The following is a 16,443-nucleotide window of genomic DNA, read 5'->3' as shown; positions in this document are numbered from 1 at the left end:
CCCCCCAAAAAAAAAACACGGTTTATTGAGGGATGCAGTCCAGTTTTAGAGTTTCCACTGTTTTTTGTCACCAGTTGTGGATAGTGGAGCCACCAACTCACTTAAGAGGAAATTCAACCACACCAGAAGTATTGGTGCTTATGCCAGTATCCTGTTCGTTTATCTGTAGCACACACACTTAGATATATACATGCATATCTATCACAGATTTAAAACAAAGAAAATTAACAAGCTGAAAATGGAGATTTGTTTAAAATCTGTGCAATATTGAACGTGAACTGCACTTTCAAGTTTAAAACCACTCAAGTATTAGAGATATTCTCACTGTAATTATATCGTCTCATTAATCCAATATGATATAAAGTATAAAACAAAATGTTATTATGCATATTAGCACATTATATATATATATATATAAAAAAACTGTCAATGTATTGATTGATATTTATACTATGTGAGTGAGGTACTTGTCAGTGCACATAAGTTACGAAAAGTACTGATTACAGTAACATTTAAAGAGTTTTTTTATTATTAAACTTACCATAACAGATGCTTTCAATCAGGTTTGGAAGTTCAAATGTTGAAGCTAAATGGCACCAAACTCTCTAAACATGAGGTGACACGTTTAAAACAAGAACAATGGATCATTTGACACTGGTAGTGCCTTATCATAGTCACATGTTTAAAATAGTTTGCTATTAAAGTTATATGTTCCACATTAAAATTATATGTTCCAAATTTATGGATATGAACCTTCTTTTATGTAAAAAAAAAAAAAAAAAAAGAGAGAGAGAGATAATACAACCGAATTAAATAGTTATATCCATCAGAGTGAATCTGAATATATATTTCACATCAAGACCAATTTTAAGTACCAGGGTGGTTTATTCATTCAAGTAAAGTACTGCCAAGATGACTAGACAAAGATATTACTGAAAGCCAATACACTCTAAAAAAAATGCTGGGTTAAAAAGGGACAAACCCAGCTATTGGGTTGTTTTGACACAGCGGTTGGGTTGTTTTGAACCCAACTGCTGGGTCAAAACAAGCCAACCGCTGGGTCAAAACAAGCCAACCGCTGGTCAAAACAACCCAACCGCTGGGTCAAACCACCTGGAGGACGTTTAAGGAGGAGAACAGGTGAGAGGAGGGAAGTTTCGGCTGGCAACCCAATAGCTGGGTCAAAACAACCCAATAGCTGGGTCAAAACAACCCAAACCCTGGGTCAAAACAACCCAAACGCTGGGTCAAAACAACCCAATAGCTGGGTCAAAACAACCCAATAGCTGGGTCAAAACAACCCAATAGCTGGGTCAAAACAACCCAAACGCTAGGTCAAAACAACCCAATAGCTGGGTCAAAACAACCCAAACCCTGGGTCAAAACAACCCAAACGCTGGGTCAAAACAACCCAATAGCTGGGTCAAAACAAACCAACCGCTGGGTCAAAACAACCCAACAGTTGGGCCAAAACAACCCAACCGCTGGTTCAAAACAACCCAATAGCTGGGTTTGTCCCTTTTTAACCCACCGCTGGGTTATATTTAACCCACCATTTTTTAGAGTGTATGTGTCCATTTTTGAAAGGACGCACGTTTATTGTATCTATATTGGGCCAAGAGAACTGCATATTCCATTACATATATAATAGCTATTATATTATAAATGATTCGTATTTGAAATTATAATGGAGTATAGAGCAGGAAATCGTTTTCTCACTTTCAGTCCATACCGCTGCAGGAAACGTTCATTTCTCACTGTTACTGTCTGTGTTCTTGTTTATCAGCGTTGTGATAGTATCGATGATGTTAGTGTGTTAACATCAACAACAAAAAGGCAATTTTTCATGCTGGTGAAGATGCATTTGAAAGGGGGATTTCAAAACTCTGAGCTAGTCACTTCAAACTCAATGACATTTTAAAAGACTTTTCACTTTTCACAGTTGGATGTCCAGAATTTGATTCAGAAAACATCAATGCATGATGAATTAGATCTACAACTTTGGCAACAAACTCGCACATAAAAATGGCCCTCTGTATCAACGTCATGGACCATAACAGTCTTATGGTTATGGTTTTGGATATGACCGCACTGTTGTTCTATGCACTAACCCTTACTATTTCTTCAACACAGAATGTTGTTTGTACTGAATGAGATGAATTTCACAGTGTGTGCATGTTAAGAGAAACAAGTTTTGGTTCCAAAGCTTAAGAGACAATATGTGCATAATGTTATTGTTGAAACCTTTAGATGACAGGGTTGTTTAATATGAGTGGTTTACCTTCTAGTCCAGCGGTAATAGTCATCATTCAGTAATTCCCAAGGAAGTCTGGTCACTGCAAACTTCAGCTCATTTCCCTTTCGCTCTAAGGAAATGTTTTACTTTCTTTGCAGCATCTTTGTCTTTATGTACTTTTATTTTTTAAACCAGAGTTGAGTTAGTTTTGTATTTGAAAATCTAACATGCAAATCGTCCACTATCTACCTTCTCCATATTGTTACATCATCTTACAGCGTATTAATATCACAACCAAGTTTCAGGGGTTTTCAAATTTCAACTTTTGTTGAAACTAGCTGTGCTTATATTTCAAGAGGATTAGCATTTGTTTAATGGGACAGTCTATGCTAATCTCAATGTCAATGTTTTGGGAGAGAAAAAGAAGTCATCTATTTTCCAGTGCGCGACAGTCACCATTTGTACAGATGCGAAGGCACCATCAGATTTGGATGAATCATGTGAAAAATAAACTAGCACAATCTGTATCATGTAATCTGACCAAATATCCATTTTCATATTGTCGAATGTTGTGAGTGGTTTTACAATTTCACCCATCAACAATTAATGTGAAACACAAAAGGGAAATCTTTTACCTCTGATTTTTGTAGTAAATGTAAATATTTCAGAGGACGTTTTCTTTTTTTATTAATTTTCCTACTTTATGTTGTACGGACAGATGTGTGAGAATACAATTGTATTGGAAAAAGTTTTATTTGTTACAAATAAAATGGTAAGAACTTGTTTTGAGGCACTTTCCATTCTTCCTGATGAGTGATTGGTTTATATTGACCAGCAAAAATAAACAATACTCAAATTTTTTAACCCTATAAAATATTATGTTTGATACATAAAGGCCTTTAAATGATCAATATGATCAAAACTTTGCTGAAAAAACTTCTACAGGCCTTTTGTCATCTGACTGATAGTTTATACTTTTTAGTATAATTTTTAATGTTGAGCGTCATTCCAAAAACGTCCACCTTCAGGTTGTAGTATTATCTTTTTGCTGTTAAATCTTTACTGATTTTTATTAAGTAAATGAAAGAGTACATTTTATCTTAGTAATATTTCAAGATGAACACTTCTTGGACTGAAGCAACTTCGGTTGACTTGACAATGCATATATCACTTTTAGAAAAAAATCAATGCTAGTATCAAATATGATACAAGACTTTTGAGTAATATTTATATGTATTCATTCATTCTTTGTATTGCATTGCATTGCATTACATGTTTTGCCTCCAAGATAAAAACAGAGCTTTGAATTTTAAAACTAAGCATTATCATTTTACTAAGACGCATTATTGGGAGATCCAGAGTGACATCTGATATTCATACGCATTTTACGTAAGTAGTCTGTTATACTGTTATATAATCCCACTTATTTACATTAAAAGCTATCAGAATTTCATCTTATTTTTGGCCATATAAATAGCATTTGATTTTGCTCAATTTAGGCTGATGAATAAAATTGAGGTATTTTACTTGAATAGTAATAATCTTTCTATATCAAATTATATGAGCCATAAAAACCTGATGGCTCCAATATGATACTTAACAAAAACCACAAACTTTTTTTAAAGGGGTCATATGATGCAATATCAAGTTTTCCTTTCTCTTTGGAGTGTTACAAGCTGTTCGTGCATAGATAAGATCCCTGAAGTTGCAAAGACTAAAGTCTCAAAACCAAAGATATATTCTTTATAAAAGTTAAAGACTGGTCCACGCCCCCCTAAAACGCCTCATTTAAACACGCCCCCACATGTCTATGTCACTGTGTGGGAAGATTTGCATAACGCTGCCCAAATGTTCACACAAAGAAAGAAGGTGTAACTTTATAGTTGCTGCCGCCGCCATGTTGTGCAGACGCTGTGTGTTTCGTTGTGAAAGCGAAACTACTTTCTTCCAAAAGAAGAAAGTAGTCTTCCAAAAGAAGTTTAAAAAGATTTATGATTGATTTAACCTTTCTGAGATCATTGCATTTAGCCAATAACACTGATCGATTAACAGCTGTTAGCGCCCCCTAGTGTCTAACAATTTAGCAATGAGTGAACATTTTTTTAGTTTTAGTAAACTTGGATTAAGTTTTGTGCCAAATTCACTTCATGTTTAGGATACTTCAATATTGTTTATATCTCCTTTACTATTAAAATGTAGATGCATTTTAGCATTATACCATCCATCAACGGTCACCCATTATTTTTTTATATTTTAGATAAACAGGGAATAGTTTAGTTCAACTCTGTGGGAACATTGTCTAGAGTGCTGGTAAGCCTTTCATATTTGTAACTAATTCCAACCACTTTTATAAGGCCTTACAAAAGCTGAGAAACACATTCACCTTATGAAATGAAAAAGAACAAAACAACTTTACAATTCCTGTGCAACTTTCTGCTGGAATCTCTTTGGTTCCAAGCGTCAGTTCGACTGTTTTGCCAATCATTTACTACTCTGTGTGTGAAGCTTTCAAATCAGCAATCAGGTCCAAAGTGAGACAAGTCAAAGCAATGTGCTGTTTGACTTCTGAAATAAATCACTGCTTTCTGAAAACACAATGGTTATATATTTCAATACAGTCATTGTTTCACGTTTCAGTTCTCATCAACTCATTTTAACACAAACACATGCTCAGTTTCAGAATAATATTCATGTTTACTACGACACTACTGCAGATGTCGGGTAAAAAGGCCATTACTCAATCACAAGAACTTTGGGCACCAAATGAAGAAAAACAAAAGTAACAACACTCATATCGCATTCCCGACTGCTTTAATAAACCAGAGCCAAGTGTGTCTCTGCCACTTACGTCTCATTCGAGCAGTAATCAGCTGTATAAAACAGTCAAGCACATTCTACACACCTGCACTGGATAAGTCAGTCAACAAGCAAACATTAGATGAGTGGGACGTTCACACATTCACTACCATCTGTCATCATACAAGCATTGATATTCAAGGAGAAAGCATTCCAAAGTTCTCCCAAAGACAACATGATTTTTATCTAATAACATTCAAGTTCATATGTTTGTTTTTTTTTCCCTTACATGTAAAACCTCTGTCTGTGTTTTGATTGGCAAATAGTTACAACTGTTAGTGGCAGCCGTGCTGATCGGTCACTTGTCTGCTTCAGTCTTGGCCCTTTAACAGTTCACGGAGTATGAAAAAGGTTCTGCTACAGGCATCTGGGAAAATAACACAATGATGAGTAACAATTCCACACTTAACTGAATGGAGAGAAAAAAGAAAAAAAAAAAAAAAAAAAAAAAAAAAAAAAGATCAGTCTTTTGTTATGCGGTTTGATTTCTTTAGCTTATCTGTTTAAAATAGTATGTCTGTTCATTTTTTCGTACCAACATTCAAAGTTCAATACTGCTGAAGTTCTACAAAGGCATAAATAAAAACAGAATATAATACAGGACGCTGTATAAAATTCAAAATAAAATTTGTATACTTTTTTTTTTTTTTGGAAATGATAATTACCAGAGAGGCAAATTACGTTTTTTGAGAGCTGGAAAACACCAAGTATACCCCTGAGATTAAAATAAATTCCCTATATGCATGTGAGACCAGCTGATCATTGCCTGAAACTACACATTGCGCTACAGAAAACTTGAAGGCACAAAAACGGGGGCTTTTTGACCCCAGGGCTCCATACAAACACACACACACAGCTGAAGACCCCAGTTCACTTGTAACAAATGACTCCAACACTTCACATCAGTACGGAACACTTTAAATAATCGCGGTAACAGAATCAGCATCCGTTCCGATCAGGACCAGGATACTCCAACTTGGGGCCCGTAGTGGAAGGAGATTTAAAAATACAAAAAACAAACAAGTCGAAATAAAAAAAGGCCAGCTGAGTCGAAAGTCAAAGTTCATAGTTTAGAGAGAGCAAGGCAGTGATTGAAGGTTAAGAGAGAATCTTCACAGTTGAGACGCTCTGTGAATGATAGACGACCTGCATTAAGGCTGAATAATCATGGAGTACGGTTAGATGAAAATCAAAAATGCAGGACCAGAACAGTCACCAAGATAATACCATATATGTGACCCTGGACAACAAAACCAGTCATAAGGGACAATTTTTTGAAATTGAGATTTATAAATCATCTGAAAGCTGAATAAACAAGCTTTCCATTAGGACAGGACAACATTTGGTCGAGATATAACTATTTGAAAATCTGGAATCTGGGGGTGCAAAAAAATCTAAATATTGAGAAAATTGCCTTTAAAGTTGTCCAAATGAAGTTCTTAGCAATGCATATTACTAATCTAAAACTTAAAAAATTAAGTTTTGATATATTTACGGTAGGAAATTTACAAAATATCTTCATGGAACATGATCTTTACTTAATATCCTAATGATTTTTGGCATAAAAGAAAAATTTATAATTTTGACCCATACAATGTATTTTTGGCTATTGCTACAAATATACCCCAGCGACTTAAGACTGGTTTTGTGCTCCAGGGTCACATATATATAGCATAGTTGTGTTGTTCCTCCTCTTTTCATATTGTTTTAACCCAACATATACTTATACATATATATATTTATATATAGATACACATAATTCTGAAGAAAGTTAAGAGTATTATATTAAAACAAGGCTTTTCAAAGGTTGTTATGCACAATATATATATTATAAATGTATGTTACAAGATATACAAGGGTTTAAGTCACAATGATCATTACGGATACATCCAAGCATTCGACACCATACCTTTGGCTTGAAGATTAGTTTAACGAAGTACACAAATAATGACAACAACTAAAACGGGAAAGAAAACCGTTGGAACCTGTTCAGACGCAAAGAAGTTGTTATTTTAATGTGACGGAGAACAAAAAAAAGAATATTCAAGTTTTATGCTTTTATACTTTTGATAAGAAGTGTGAATTTAACCCCCAAATTGAGTGATATTGAATTTCGACAACACTCAGAACGTAAAAAAAGAGCAGGTAATTCGATAAACTGGATTTTTCAAGTTTGTCACTCCACATGTGCAAGTCAGTATTTATATATATATAAAAAAAATGCTACAACTCGTACATCAAGCCACAGTCTCTGATCACGTCTGGATCAGAGTAAAAAGAAGGGCTTGAAAAGTGGCAGGACAAAAGCATCCTCCGCTCCCTAACATGTTCCTCAGCGGTGGAGTCTACCTGTAGCCAGGAGAGGGGAAAAGATGGCTTCTTTTCCTTCCATGTCTTCTGCGCCCTCTCCTGCGAGTTCTGTTTTTCCTGATTCACTCGCTGTCGGTCTCCAGCTCAGTGTCGGACCACTCCACAGGCTGCAGCAGGCCGGTCTGTTGGGCATACTCGATCACTGCTTTGTAGCAGAAGTAGTACTGGTCCCACGTTTGGATGCTGAAGGCACGCTGTGTCCGCATGTGACGCACCGTCTGCTTAATGTCCACTGTCCCGATGTCCTCCAGACGAGAGAGACAAATGTCTAAAGTACAAAACGTGCCTGAGGGTGAAGAAAAAAGAAAAGAAAAAAAAGTGTAAGACACGCTGTAGTGCTGTTAAGCAATGAGATAAAAAATGAAGGTCGAAACGGACCTGTTCGGCCGATGCCTGCGCTGCAGTGCACCACCACTGGGGGGCCCCCTGGGGGTCCCGTCCAATCAGGATACAGTGTTCGTAATGAGAATTCTTGTCTCTGTTTCACGTGCGCCTGGAAATCCAACATGGCCGACGCTGACTTCGGAACACCAAAATCTGGCCAGCTCATGTAGAGGTAATGAGACAATTCCCTGCTTTCCCCTGTCTGAAAGAGAAGCTTGTCCTGTCATTTATGTTTCAATGACATTATTATGGACATTAAAGGTGGGGTAAGCGATTTCTGGTAGCCAATGTTAACATTTGAAATCACCAAAATAAACACGCCCCTCCCCCAAAAGGGTCTAGCCCCTATTTTGATAGCTCCGCCCCACACATACGTACGCAACCCAGGCAACGATTAGTTCTGTGAAACAAAGCAAAACCAATGTTACACTGTGTCTACACCAGACGTGAGTGGCGCAGGATGACAAAATACTATAGAACTCATTATAATCAGTGATGCTGTCTACACCATAGATATATATACATATCTATGGTCTACACTGGATGCGGCGCGGCGCGGCACGACATGACAAATCCCCGACAGAAAACTGCTGCAGCTTTCTATTCATGGCGTATTGACACAAATTTAAAATGATTTTCAACAGTCACTTTGACCGTGTACTGGACCGTGTCCAGTGTACTAGACAAACTTTAGCTGTTGCGGCGCAGATACGGTGTTACTCACCTATCAAGAAGAAACAAAGCAACCTCGGCGTCCGATCGCAGGCCTTCCGCTCTTTGAGTTCTCTCCAGCGCTGGAAAGCTGATCCGATATTTACACGGGTCCTACTTCTTGACTTAAGCCTTCTTTTGTTCCGCAGATGTTTTCCTCTTTTGTTTTTTATTCGCCATCTCTATCTTTCTGTCGCTCGGCTAATGTCCGTCCTGTGCACTAAGCACTCTCTCCTCCACATCATGAGTAGACACGCCCCTTACTGCTGATTGGCTACAAGTTTGTTTTGCTATTCGGCCTGAATCAGTTTTCTAAAGCATTTTTGAAAAATCGCTTACCCCACCTTTAACATACATATAAAAAGGATCAACATATGTCTTTAACTACACAATAAGCATGTGATGTTATTGTGCTGTTCTTGGCTAGAATAAGCCCAAAAGTGGACCAGACTTTGTGTCGCTAGTCAAAACAGCTGGCTAAATGAAACAAACTTCTATGTCAAACTTCTATGGCAGAGTCAGTGCTCATGAAACTAAACTAAAATAAAAACAGAGACTGAGGGACTGACCTGAGTGTTGAAGAGCTCCAGGTGTGACAGCTTAAAGTCCTGAAACATCTCAATATGGACATTTCTCACCAAAAAGTACCCATAATCCTCAGTGCGCCCAGCCTCTAATGGCCAGTACTGTCCACACTTCACTCTGCCTCGCTCTACAACTCTGAGACAGAGATCAAGAGTCATTAAACTAGTCTTCTTTGTCAGACATTCATATTTATTATGAATATAATGAAAAACATCTAGAAATTCAGTGCAATGATCCTTGAATCAAGGACAGACATTCTATTAACCAAATTATAATTCATATACATAAAATGAAAAAACATTGCAGGGCTGCAACAACAAATATTGAGTCATCAGCATGATACAATTTGTAATTTGAACATTATATAACATAAAAATTATACACTTTTAGATTTCTTTTTTTAGCTGAAAATGTCAGCCAGTGTATTTAATTAAATACAAAAACAACAAAGTTTTTTCAATTGAGAACATATTTGACAGATACCATTCAAACGTGTAGAGTCGGTAAGATTTTTAAAAAATTTTTTTGAAAGAAGTCACTTCGGGCTCATCATAGTTAAAAAAATACAGAAATACTGTAAAATATTATACTTTGCAGGAATTTTTTAATATATTAAGAATTTTCAGCATCATTACTCGTCTACAGTGTCTTAAGAAATCCTTCCAATACGCTGATTTGGTGTTCTCAGAGTTGTATTATCAGCTGATGTATTACCAGCTGTATTATCAATATTGAACAGTTACGCAGCTTAATTTTTTTTGCGGACACCATGACGCTGCATGGTTTTCATGAATTTCAGAATTCTTTCATGCACACAAAGAACTACATTAATATTAGAAATATTTTTTAACAACATAAAGGTAAAAAACTCTCACTTTTAATCAATTTCATGCATCCTTGCTAAATAAACAAATGTATTAATTTATTTATTTTTAATTATAATAATCTTATCGACCCATAACTTTAGAATGGTATTGTTGTTAGTTGGAGCCTTACACTGTCCTGTCCAAAATCCTGCTAAAGCATCATTAAAACATTCCTTAACTTTTCACAGAAGGAAACTAACCTTGTTGTCATAACAATGATTAAAACCATTTGCTCCCACACCATTCGCCAAAAGTCTCCAAATGTTTTTGGCAAAGGCCCTGAAACAACCCAAACATTTACATTTACACACATCCACTGACATCTGTACCATGCATGTATGTGTACTTCACAACACAATGTTTAGTCCAACAAAGCGTCTCACCCTGAGTAGCGATGTAAGCATTACTCCTCTTGTAACCATCCATGAAACTTGCATTTATGTAGTCAGATGTCTGAAAGCAAACGATCAAATTGATGAAGAATGAACCAGTGTTGAACCAAACTACCAAAAAAAAAAGTTTTAGGTAAGTGAATAAAAAATATTAGATTAAAAACAAACTAAAACATTTTATTTGAATTAAGTACTAAAATGACTAAACCTATAACTGACATCCAAATAAATTAAAAAGTTACATAAAAATATAAAAGTAAAAAAACTAATAAAAATGACAAAAGCACATAACAAAATTACTAAAAGTTAAAAAATGAAAAAAGTTAAAATAAAAGTGAATTCAAAATATTATTAAATACTGTAATAGTATATAAATAATACTACACTAAAATAACACTGCACTGAACGATGACAATCATGAAGAAGATCACAAAGGAAAAAGGGCATTACTCTGACCTCATCATCCTCATTGTTGAGCGGACAGAGTCGAACACGTGATTGGTCAAGGCAGAGGACATCACTGTAGCGATTCTTTATCTGGTTAGAAGCTTTCCTGTGAGAATAAACATTTATATAAGCAAACACTTCTTTGTCTGTAAACGTATCATCTTTACAGCCATTTCTCAAAAGCAAATGTCACTCACTTAGAGTAGTCAAAGGTTCCATCAGGAGGTTCTTTGCGGATCTCCTCGTACTCCTGATAAATGCCCTTCTTCTTTTTACGTTTCACGTGTTGCACCAGATCCTGCACGCTCATTCCGCCTGGCTCAGCCGCATGCACCGACAGCGCAGCCGTTTCCGTCGTCGTTCCCGGTAACCAGCTCATATCTGGGGCGGGGCTGTGATGGAGGGGCGGCAGCCTTGATTTCAGTGGAAGGGGTGGAATGCCATCCCCTCCATCCACTTCCTCTTCCAGAAACTCCACATCCTGTTGGATGTCCTCAGCACCATTGCCATCCTGCCTTCTGTCGTCCAAACATGCGCCTTCCATACCCATAGTCCCTCCACCTCCTGGTACTATTGCACCAGCTGTGTGTTTTTGATGCAGGGGCGTGTCTGGGGGCGTGTCTGACTGTGGGGGTGGCTGCCGGCCACGCCCATTTACGACATTGGCGTTGGACCCCGAGATTCCCCCTGAACCTGGCAGTACAGAGCCGTTCCAATGCGCATGCCCCGCAGTCCTGTGGTTCTGCAGGTTGGCATTGCCGTCATCCAGTATGGGGCAGTTTGAGTTCAGGCCGTCCCCCAGGAGGGTGGCCCCTGAAGTATTGGCAGTTAAGAGGTCTCCTGAAGTGTTCTGGCCATGCTCCATGGAGTAGGAGTGGAGGAGACTGCCCAAGCAGTCCCCAGTGACGTAGGGAGAGTTATTGGGGTGGTTGGGGCTGGAGTTGACGCAGGACTGGATCCAGGCAATGTGACTATACTGTGACGAGCCACCCAAATGTTCTGGAAGGGAGCTGACTGGGATGTGATTGACCAGTTCGTGGGCTTTTACAGTGCACACCTGTGGAGGTATCACATGCATACAAACATTCAAAGTGTTGCAACCTTAAAAATACAAATATAGCGTTGTCCATTTAAAAAGGTTTAGTGTTTGCATATACAGAGCTCTAGACATACCCTTTCTCTCAGTTTCTCTCTCACAAACAGACGGAGTACCGCAAATGGTGCTCTGAACCACAGCGGAGACGACACAATAAAGACGCATTTCAGACGAGCAGGGAAAGCCCCCTAAATCACAAAAACGACCGACAGTAAACTAGATTAGGATTTAATTGTAATATAGTGAAGTAAACTTAGGCATCCCACAGAGGGGACGGGTGACAGTTAAAGGGTTAAATTGATCAAAAGGGACAGTAAAGACCATTACACTGTTACAAAATATATTTTTCCACAAAAATATAAAGCAGCACAACTGTTGTCAACATTAGCGAAAATAATAATCTTGAGCATCAACTCGGCATATTAGAATGATATCTGAAGGTTCATGTGACACTGAAGACTGTTGCCATCACAAGAATAAATTGCATGTTAAAATACATTAAAACAGAAAACGTTTTTAATAAAAAAATAAAAACTGTGATTTAAAACAGTATTTAATTATTTTTTATACTCTCTTTTTGATCAAATAAATGCAGCCTTGGTGAGCATAAAAGACTTCTTTCAAAAATATTAAATATCTTTGCAAACCCAAACTAGAACGGTAGAGTATATGAACAAAAATAATGTGATAATAAACAACAATATTATCAACTTAAAAAAATTTATAAATAAAAAACAGCTTTTGCTACTGAACTCAGAGACACAACTGAAAACACCTGAACACATTTGCCAGCTGCAAGACAAGTAAGGAATGTGAAACAAGTGTAATGACACAATCTTTATGAAATCTATATTTTAGACAAATAAAAAGTCAATAAAAATCATAGCAATGTGTGCAATGCTGGCATAACATGTTGACAACATATATTATCCCCGATATACTGTGAATTTTCAATACATCAACCAAGCATAATTGTATGTGATTGAATATTAATAAAGCTCCAGTTCTCCACAAATTACAAGTACAGCAGTTAATACAGATGACATGAAAAACTTCCTACATATCCAAACCCCACTGAGTTCTGTTAACACCATATGAACGCAGTATGAAACAGATAGATGGTCTTGACAGCACAAAAACACTTACTTTAAGCAGATTCAAAATCTTGACGCAAAGCTCATAGTCAAAATTGGCATATGTGGAGTTAGTCATATCATAGATAAAAATGAGCCCGTCTCTCTGTGTCTGAACACTGGGGGAAGAGAAAGATGTTTTAGATGAAGATGCAGAGCTGTTAAACACATTCAATTTGATCAGATTTCAGATTTATGGATGTGGTCTATTTTACCTCTCGATGGCCTTGTCCAGCTGATATATAATGGCCTGAAGAACAGCCTTATGGGTAGTGAGTTCTGGGCGATGGAGACGTGCTGTAAAAAGCGCCAAAGCCGCACCTTTCGCATCACGGCCGGGCTATACACACAGAAGCAAATTAATGCATACACAACTTGTAAAAACATATGCACAACTAATACACAGACACACATTACAAGCAAAAACAGTCAAATGTACTGCAAAAGTTGCATTAATGCTGATTATTTTTTATATCATTGGAATAATTCTCTTGCTTGCTCAGTGCTCTGAAAACTGTTTAAGACGTGATGAATACATCAGAACAGCCTACACAAACACTTGAGCAAACTCTGTATACAGCACAACCCTGCATGAAAAATTACTGAAACAAACAGTAACGTCCAGACTAAACAAAGATCATGGAATTGCTCTGTGTGAGATGGTGTGAAATCACAGATCAAATTACCTTAGCCGTCACTAGCAATGATGGTGGCCTTTATTTTATGCTTTATTTACAGGGACTGTAAATATGAATGATCTCAACTTGCGTTGTTTTTGGTTAGCATAATCTGAAAGTGATTAAAAATTCTTGTGTCCAAATTCCTGCAGCTGCGCTTTGCCAAAGTTTGGGTTACTTACTGAGAGTTTCTAGTTAACCGTCTTTGCAAATGCATATATAGATTACAGCTCAAAAGTGTGGGGTCGGCAAGATTTTACGATGTTTTTGAAAAAAGTCTGCCGATGCTGCATTTATTTGATAAAAAAATACAGTAAGTTATTGTGAAATATTACTAATATTATGAAATATTACTTCAATTTCAATTCATTATTTTCCTATATATTATTTGAATAGATTCTAAAATATAATTTATTCCTGTGATGCAAAGCTGAATTTCCAGCATCATTACTCCAGTCTTCAGTGTCACACGATCCTTCAGAAATCATTCTAATATGCTGATTTGCTACTCAAGAAAAATGTCTGATTATTATCCATGTTGAAAACAGTTTTGCTGCTAAATATCTTGTGGAAACCTAATACATTTTCAGGATCCTCAAATGAATAAAAAAATACAAACCTTTTGTAACATTACACATGTTGTTGCTGACACGTTCGATAAATTATGTATTAACTGCTTTAAAAAATCTTAATGACCACAAACTTCTTAATGGAAGTGTTCCAACAGCATTTTTACACAGTGAGCCAATTCGAAACTGATATTCAAGTTTAAAATTGATAATTGATTTTTAAAAAATCTCATCACACTCGCGTATAAATCATGCACCAACTGACTGAAAGCGGATACAATTTGAAATAGTTTTTAATATCTGACTGAGAGGGCCAGTCTGACACACACAAATGGCTCTTTTCCACTGCGTGGTACGACTCGGCTCGGTATGGCTCGGTATGGCTCAGTACGGCACGGCTCGGCACGGTTTGCGTTTCCACTGCAGTTCAATACCGCTTTAGAGTGGGCGGGATTATTCACATGTCGTTATAGTTGCGCCACCTCTACTACCACGACTCCTAAAAAAAAAATTTTTCACTCCCCGTCGCCCCATCAAGCTCTCGCTGGATCAGCTCCTCTGCTATCAACAAGAGGAACGTCTGTTCTTCCGCAACAGACAACAAAACCCCAACCGCAGTGGTACTAAAAAAAGTACCAGGTACTGTACCCAGTGGAAAACCCCCCAAAAGTGAACCGTACCGAGCCGTACCGTGCCATGCAGTGGAAAAGCGCCAAAAGAGTCTACAAATCATGCCATCTCCAATCTGTACAACTAAAATGTTCCTGCTGCAGAAATGCAACAGTAAACTGGTAACAGCATCCAAAAAGCTGGCCTGGACATCAGTAATGTTCACACATCCACACATTGTGTTCATGTGAAACCATACTCACCAGAACTGTGAATTTCCCACTAAGTAACTCGCTCCTTAAAGGCTCCTCATTTGGGTTAATATTGTAGATGCCTTCCTTTATTCTGGTGTTCTGTAAACACACAGAAGCATTAGAATGTAAATGAACTCTCTCATGCACTACACTGAATTTTATCATCTGAGCAACCACACACACACCCACACACACTTTTCACGTTACCTTGTAAGCTTGGAAGAGGTCTATGGCTCTGGAAACATCAAACTTTCTTGCCACAAGGAACTTAACCGCTGTCATCTGACTGACAAGATCTGCATTCTGAGACTGTTCCCGACACCTCAGCTCAGCCAGGAACTCCTCAACCGCCTGGCGCACACACAAACATACATTTCATCAGGAGATTTACTACATCCAATGCTGAAAGAGCACGTTTAATCTCGGTATCTATTTTTGTATATTGATTGTAACAAATGCTGTACTTTATAGTGTTGATTGGGTCTGGCTGCTGTTATTAGAGATAAACCAACGTATCAACCTCACTGATAAATCAGTTGATATTTGGTATTTTGAGATCATCGGCATGGCCAATAACCGTGTTGGCTTAACCAAAGTTTGGCTGATTAGCATGACACCATCTGGCTACAAAGCATCCTTTTCCATTGACAGACATTCATAAATCAATATTTATGCTGGCAAAGCAGTGAAAAACTGGTATGTGTACTGTGCTAGACTAACTGAGACTTGTTACAGCACTATGCAACTGTATACTGTTGCCCTCCTATTGGTCTGAATTGCTTCTATTTGCTCTTCTCATTTGTAAGTCGCTTTGGATAAAAGCATCTGCTAAATGATTAAATGTAAATAATAAAACCGCAACAGTCATTTTAAACAACAACATCTCACGTTACCGTTTTAAGTTGCATTTGCGATCAAACTTTTTGATCACAATCATTTTTGACTCTTGTCACATCTAGGCTATATATTAACATTACACTGGCCACCCCACTCTCTATTTCTATATATTTCCAGTCCCTATATCGGTTGACCACTAGTTAAAGGGGTCATATGATGCGATTTCAAGTTTTCCTTTCTCTTTGGAGTGTTACAAGCTGATTGTGCATAGATAAGATCCCTGAAGTTGCAAAGACTAAAGTCTCAAAACCAAAGAGATATTCTTTATCAAAGTTAAGACTCTGCCACGCCCCCCTAAAACGGCTCGTTCTAACACGCCCCCACATATCTACCTCACTATGTGGAAATATTAGCATAATGC

At 37.5% G+C, this 16,443-nt stretch overlaps 1 protein-coding gene across 4 annotated transcripts in view; it reads right to left on the bottom strand.

Annotated features, from left to right (window-relative positions):
- Positions 1-4,859: 4,859 nt before the first annotated feature.
- The window catches only part of LOC107591531 (tyrosine-protein phosphatase non-receptor type 9-like), a 14,116-nt gene continuing 2,532 nt past the window's right edge, over positions 4,860-16,443 (bottom strand). For 3 of the 4 annotated variants that reach the window (XM_016280703.1, XM_016280705.1, XM_016280704.1), the window contains exons 2-13: positions 15,393-15,536; positions 15,195-15,284; positions 13,292-13,416; positions 13,090-13,195; positions 12,021-12,131; positions 11,045-11,904; positions 10,857-10,953; positions 10,392-10,461; positions 10,209-10,287; positions 9,127-9,277; positions 7,841-8,048; positions 7,155-7,748 (exon numbers count right to left, since the gene is read on the bottom strand). In XM_016280703.1, the coding sequence (XP_016136189.1) occupies positions 7,525-7,748; positions 7,841-8,048; positions 9,127-9,277; positions 10,209-10,287; positions 10,392-10,461; positions 10,857-10,953; positions 11,045-11,904; positions 12,021-12,131; positions 13,090-13,195; positions 13,292-13,416; positions 15,195-15,284; positions 15,393-15,536 (2,265 nt within the window). In that variant the 3' untranslated portion in view covers positions 7,155-7,524. Of the gene's footprint in view, positions 5,460-7,154; positions 7,749-7,840; positions 8,049-9,126; positions 9,278-10,208; positions 10,288-10,391; positions 10,462-10,856; positions 10,954-11,044; positions 11,905-12,020; positions 12,132-13,089; positions 13,196-13,291; positions 13,417-15,194; positions 15,285-15,392; positions 15,537-16,443 lie in introns of those variants that run through there. The other variant, XR_001609885.1, reaches the window with a different exon arrangement.

Source organism: Sinocyclocheilus grahami, unplaced genomic scaffold (assembly GCF_001515645.1).
Source record: "Sinocyclocheilus grahami isolate Dianchi unplaced genomic scaffold, SAMN03320097.WGS_v1.1 scaffold143.1, whole genome shotgun sequence".
NCBI lineage: Eukaryota > Metazoa > Chordata > Actinopteri > Cypriniformes > Cyprinidae > Sinocyclocheilus > Sinocyclocheilus grahami.
Note: the sequence above shows the minus strand (reverse complement) of the source record. Positions and strands in the feature narration are given on the sequence as shown.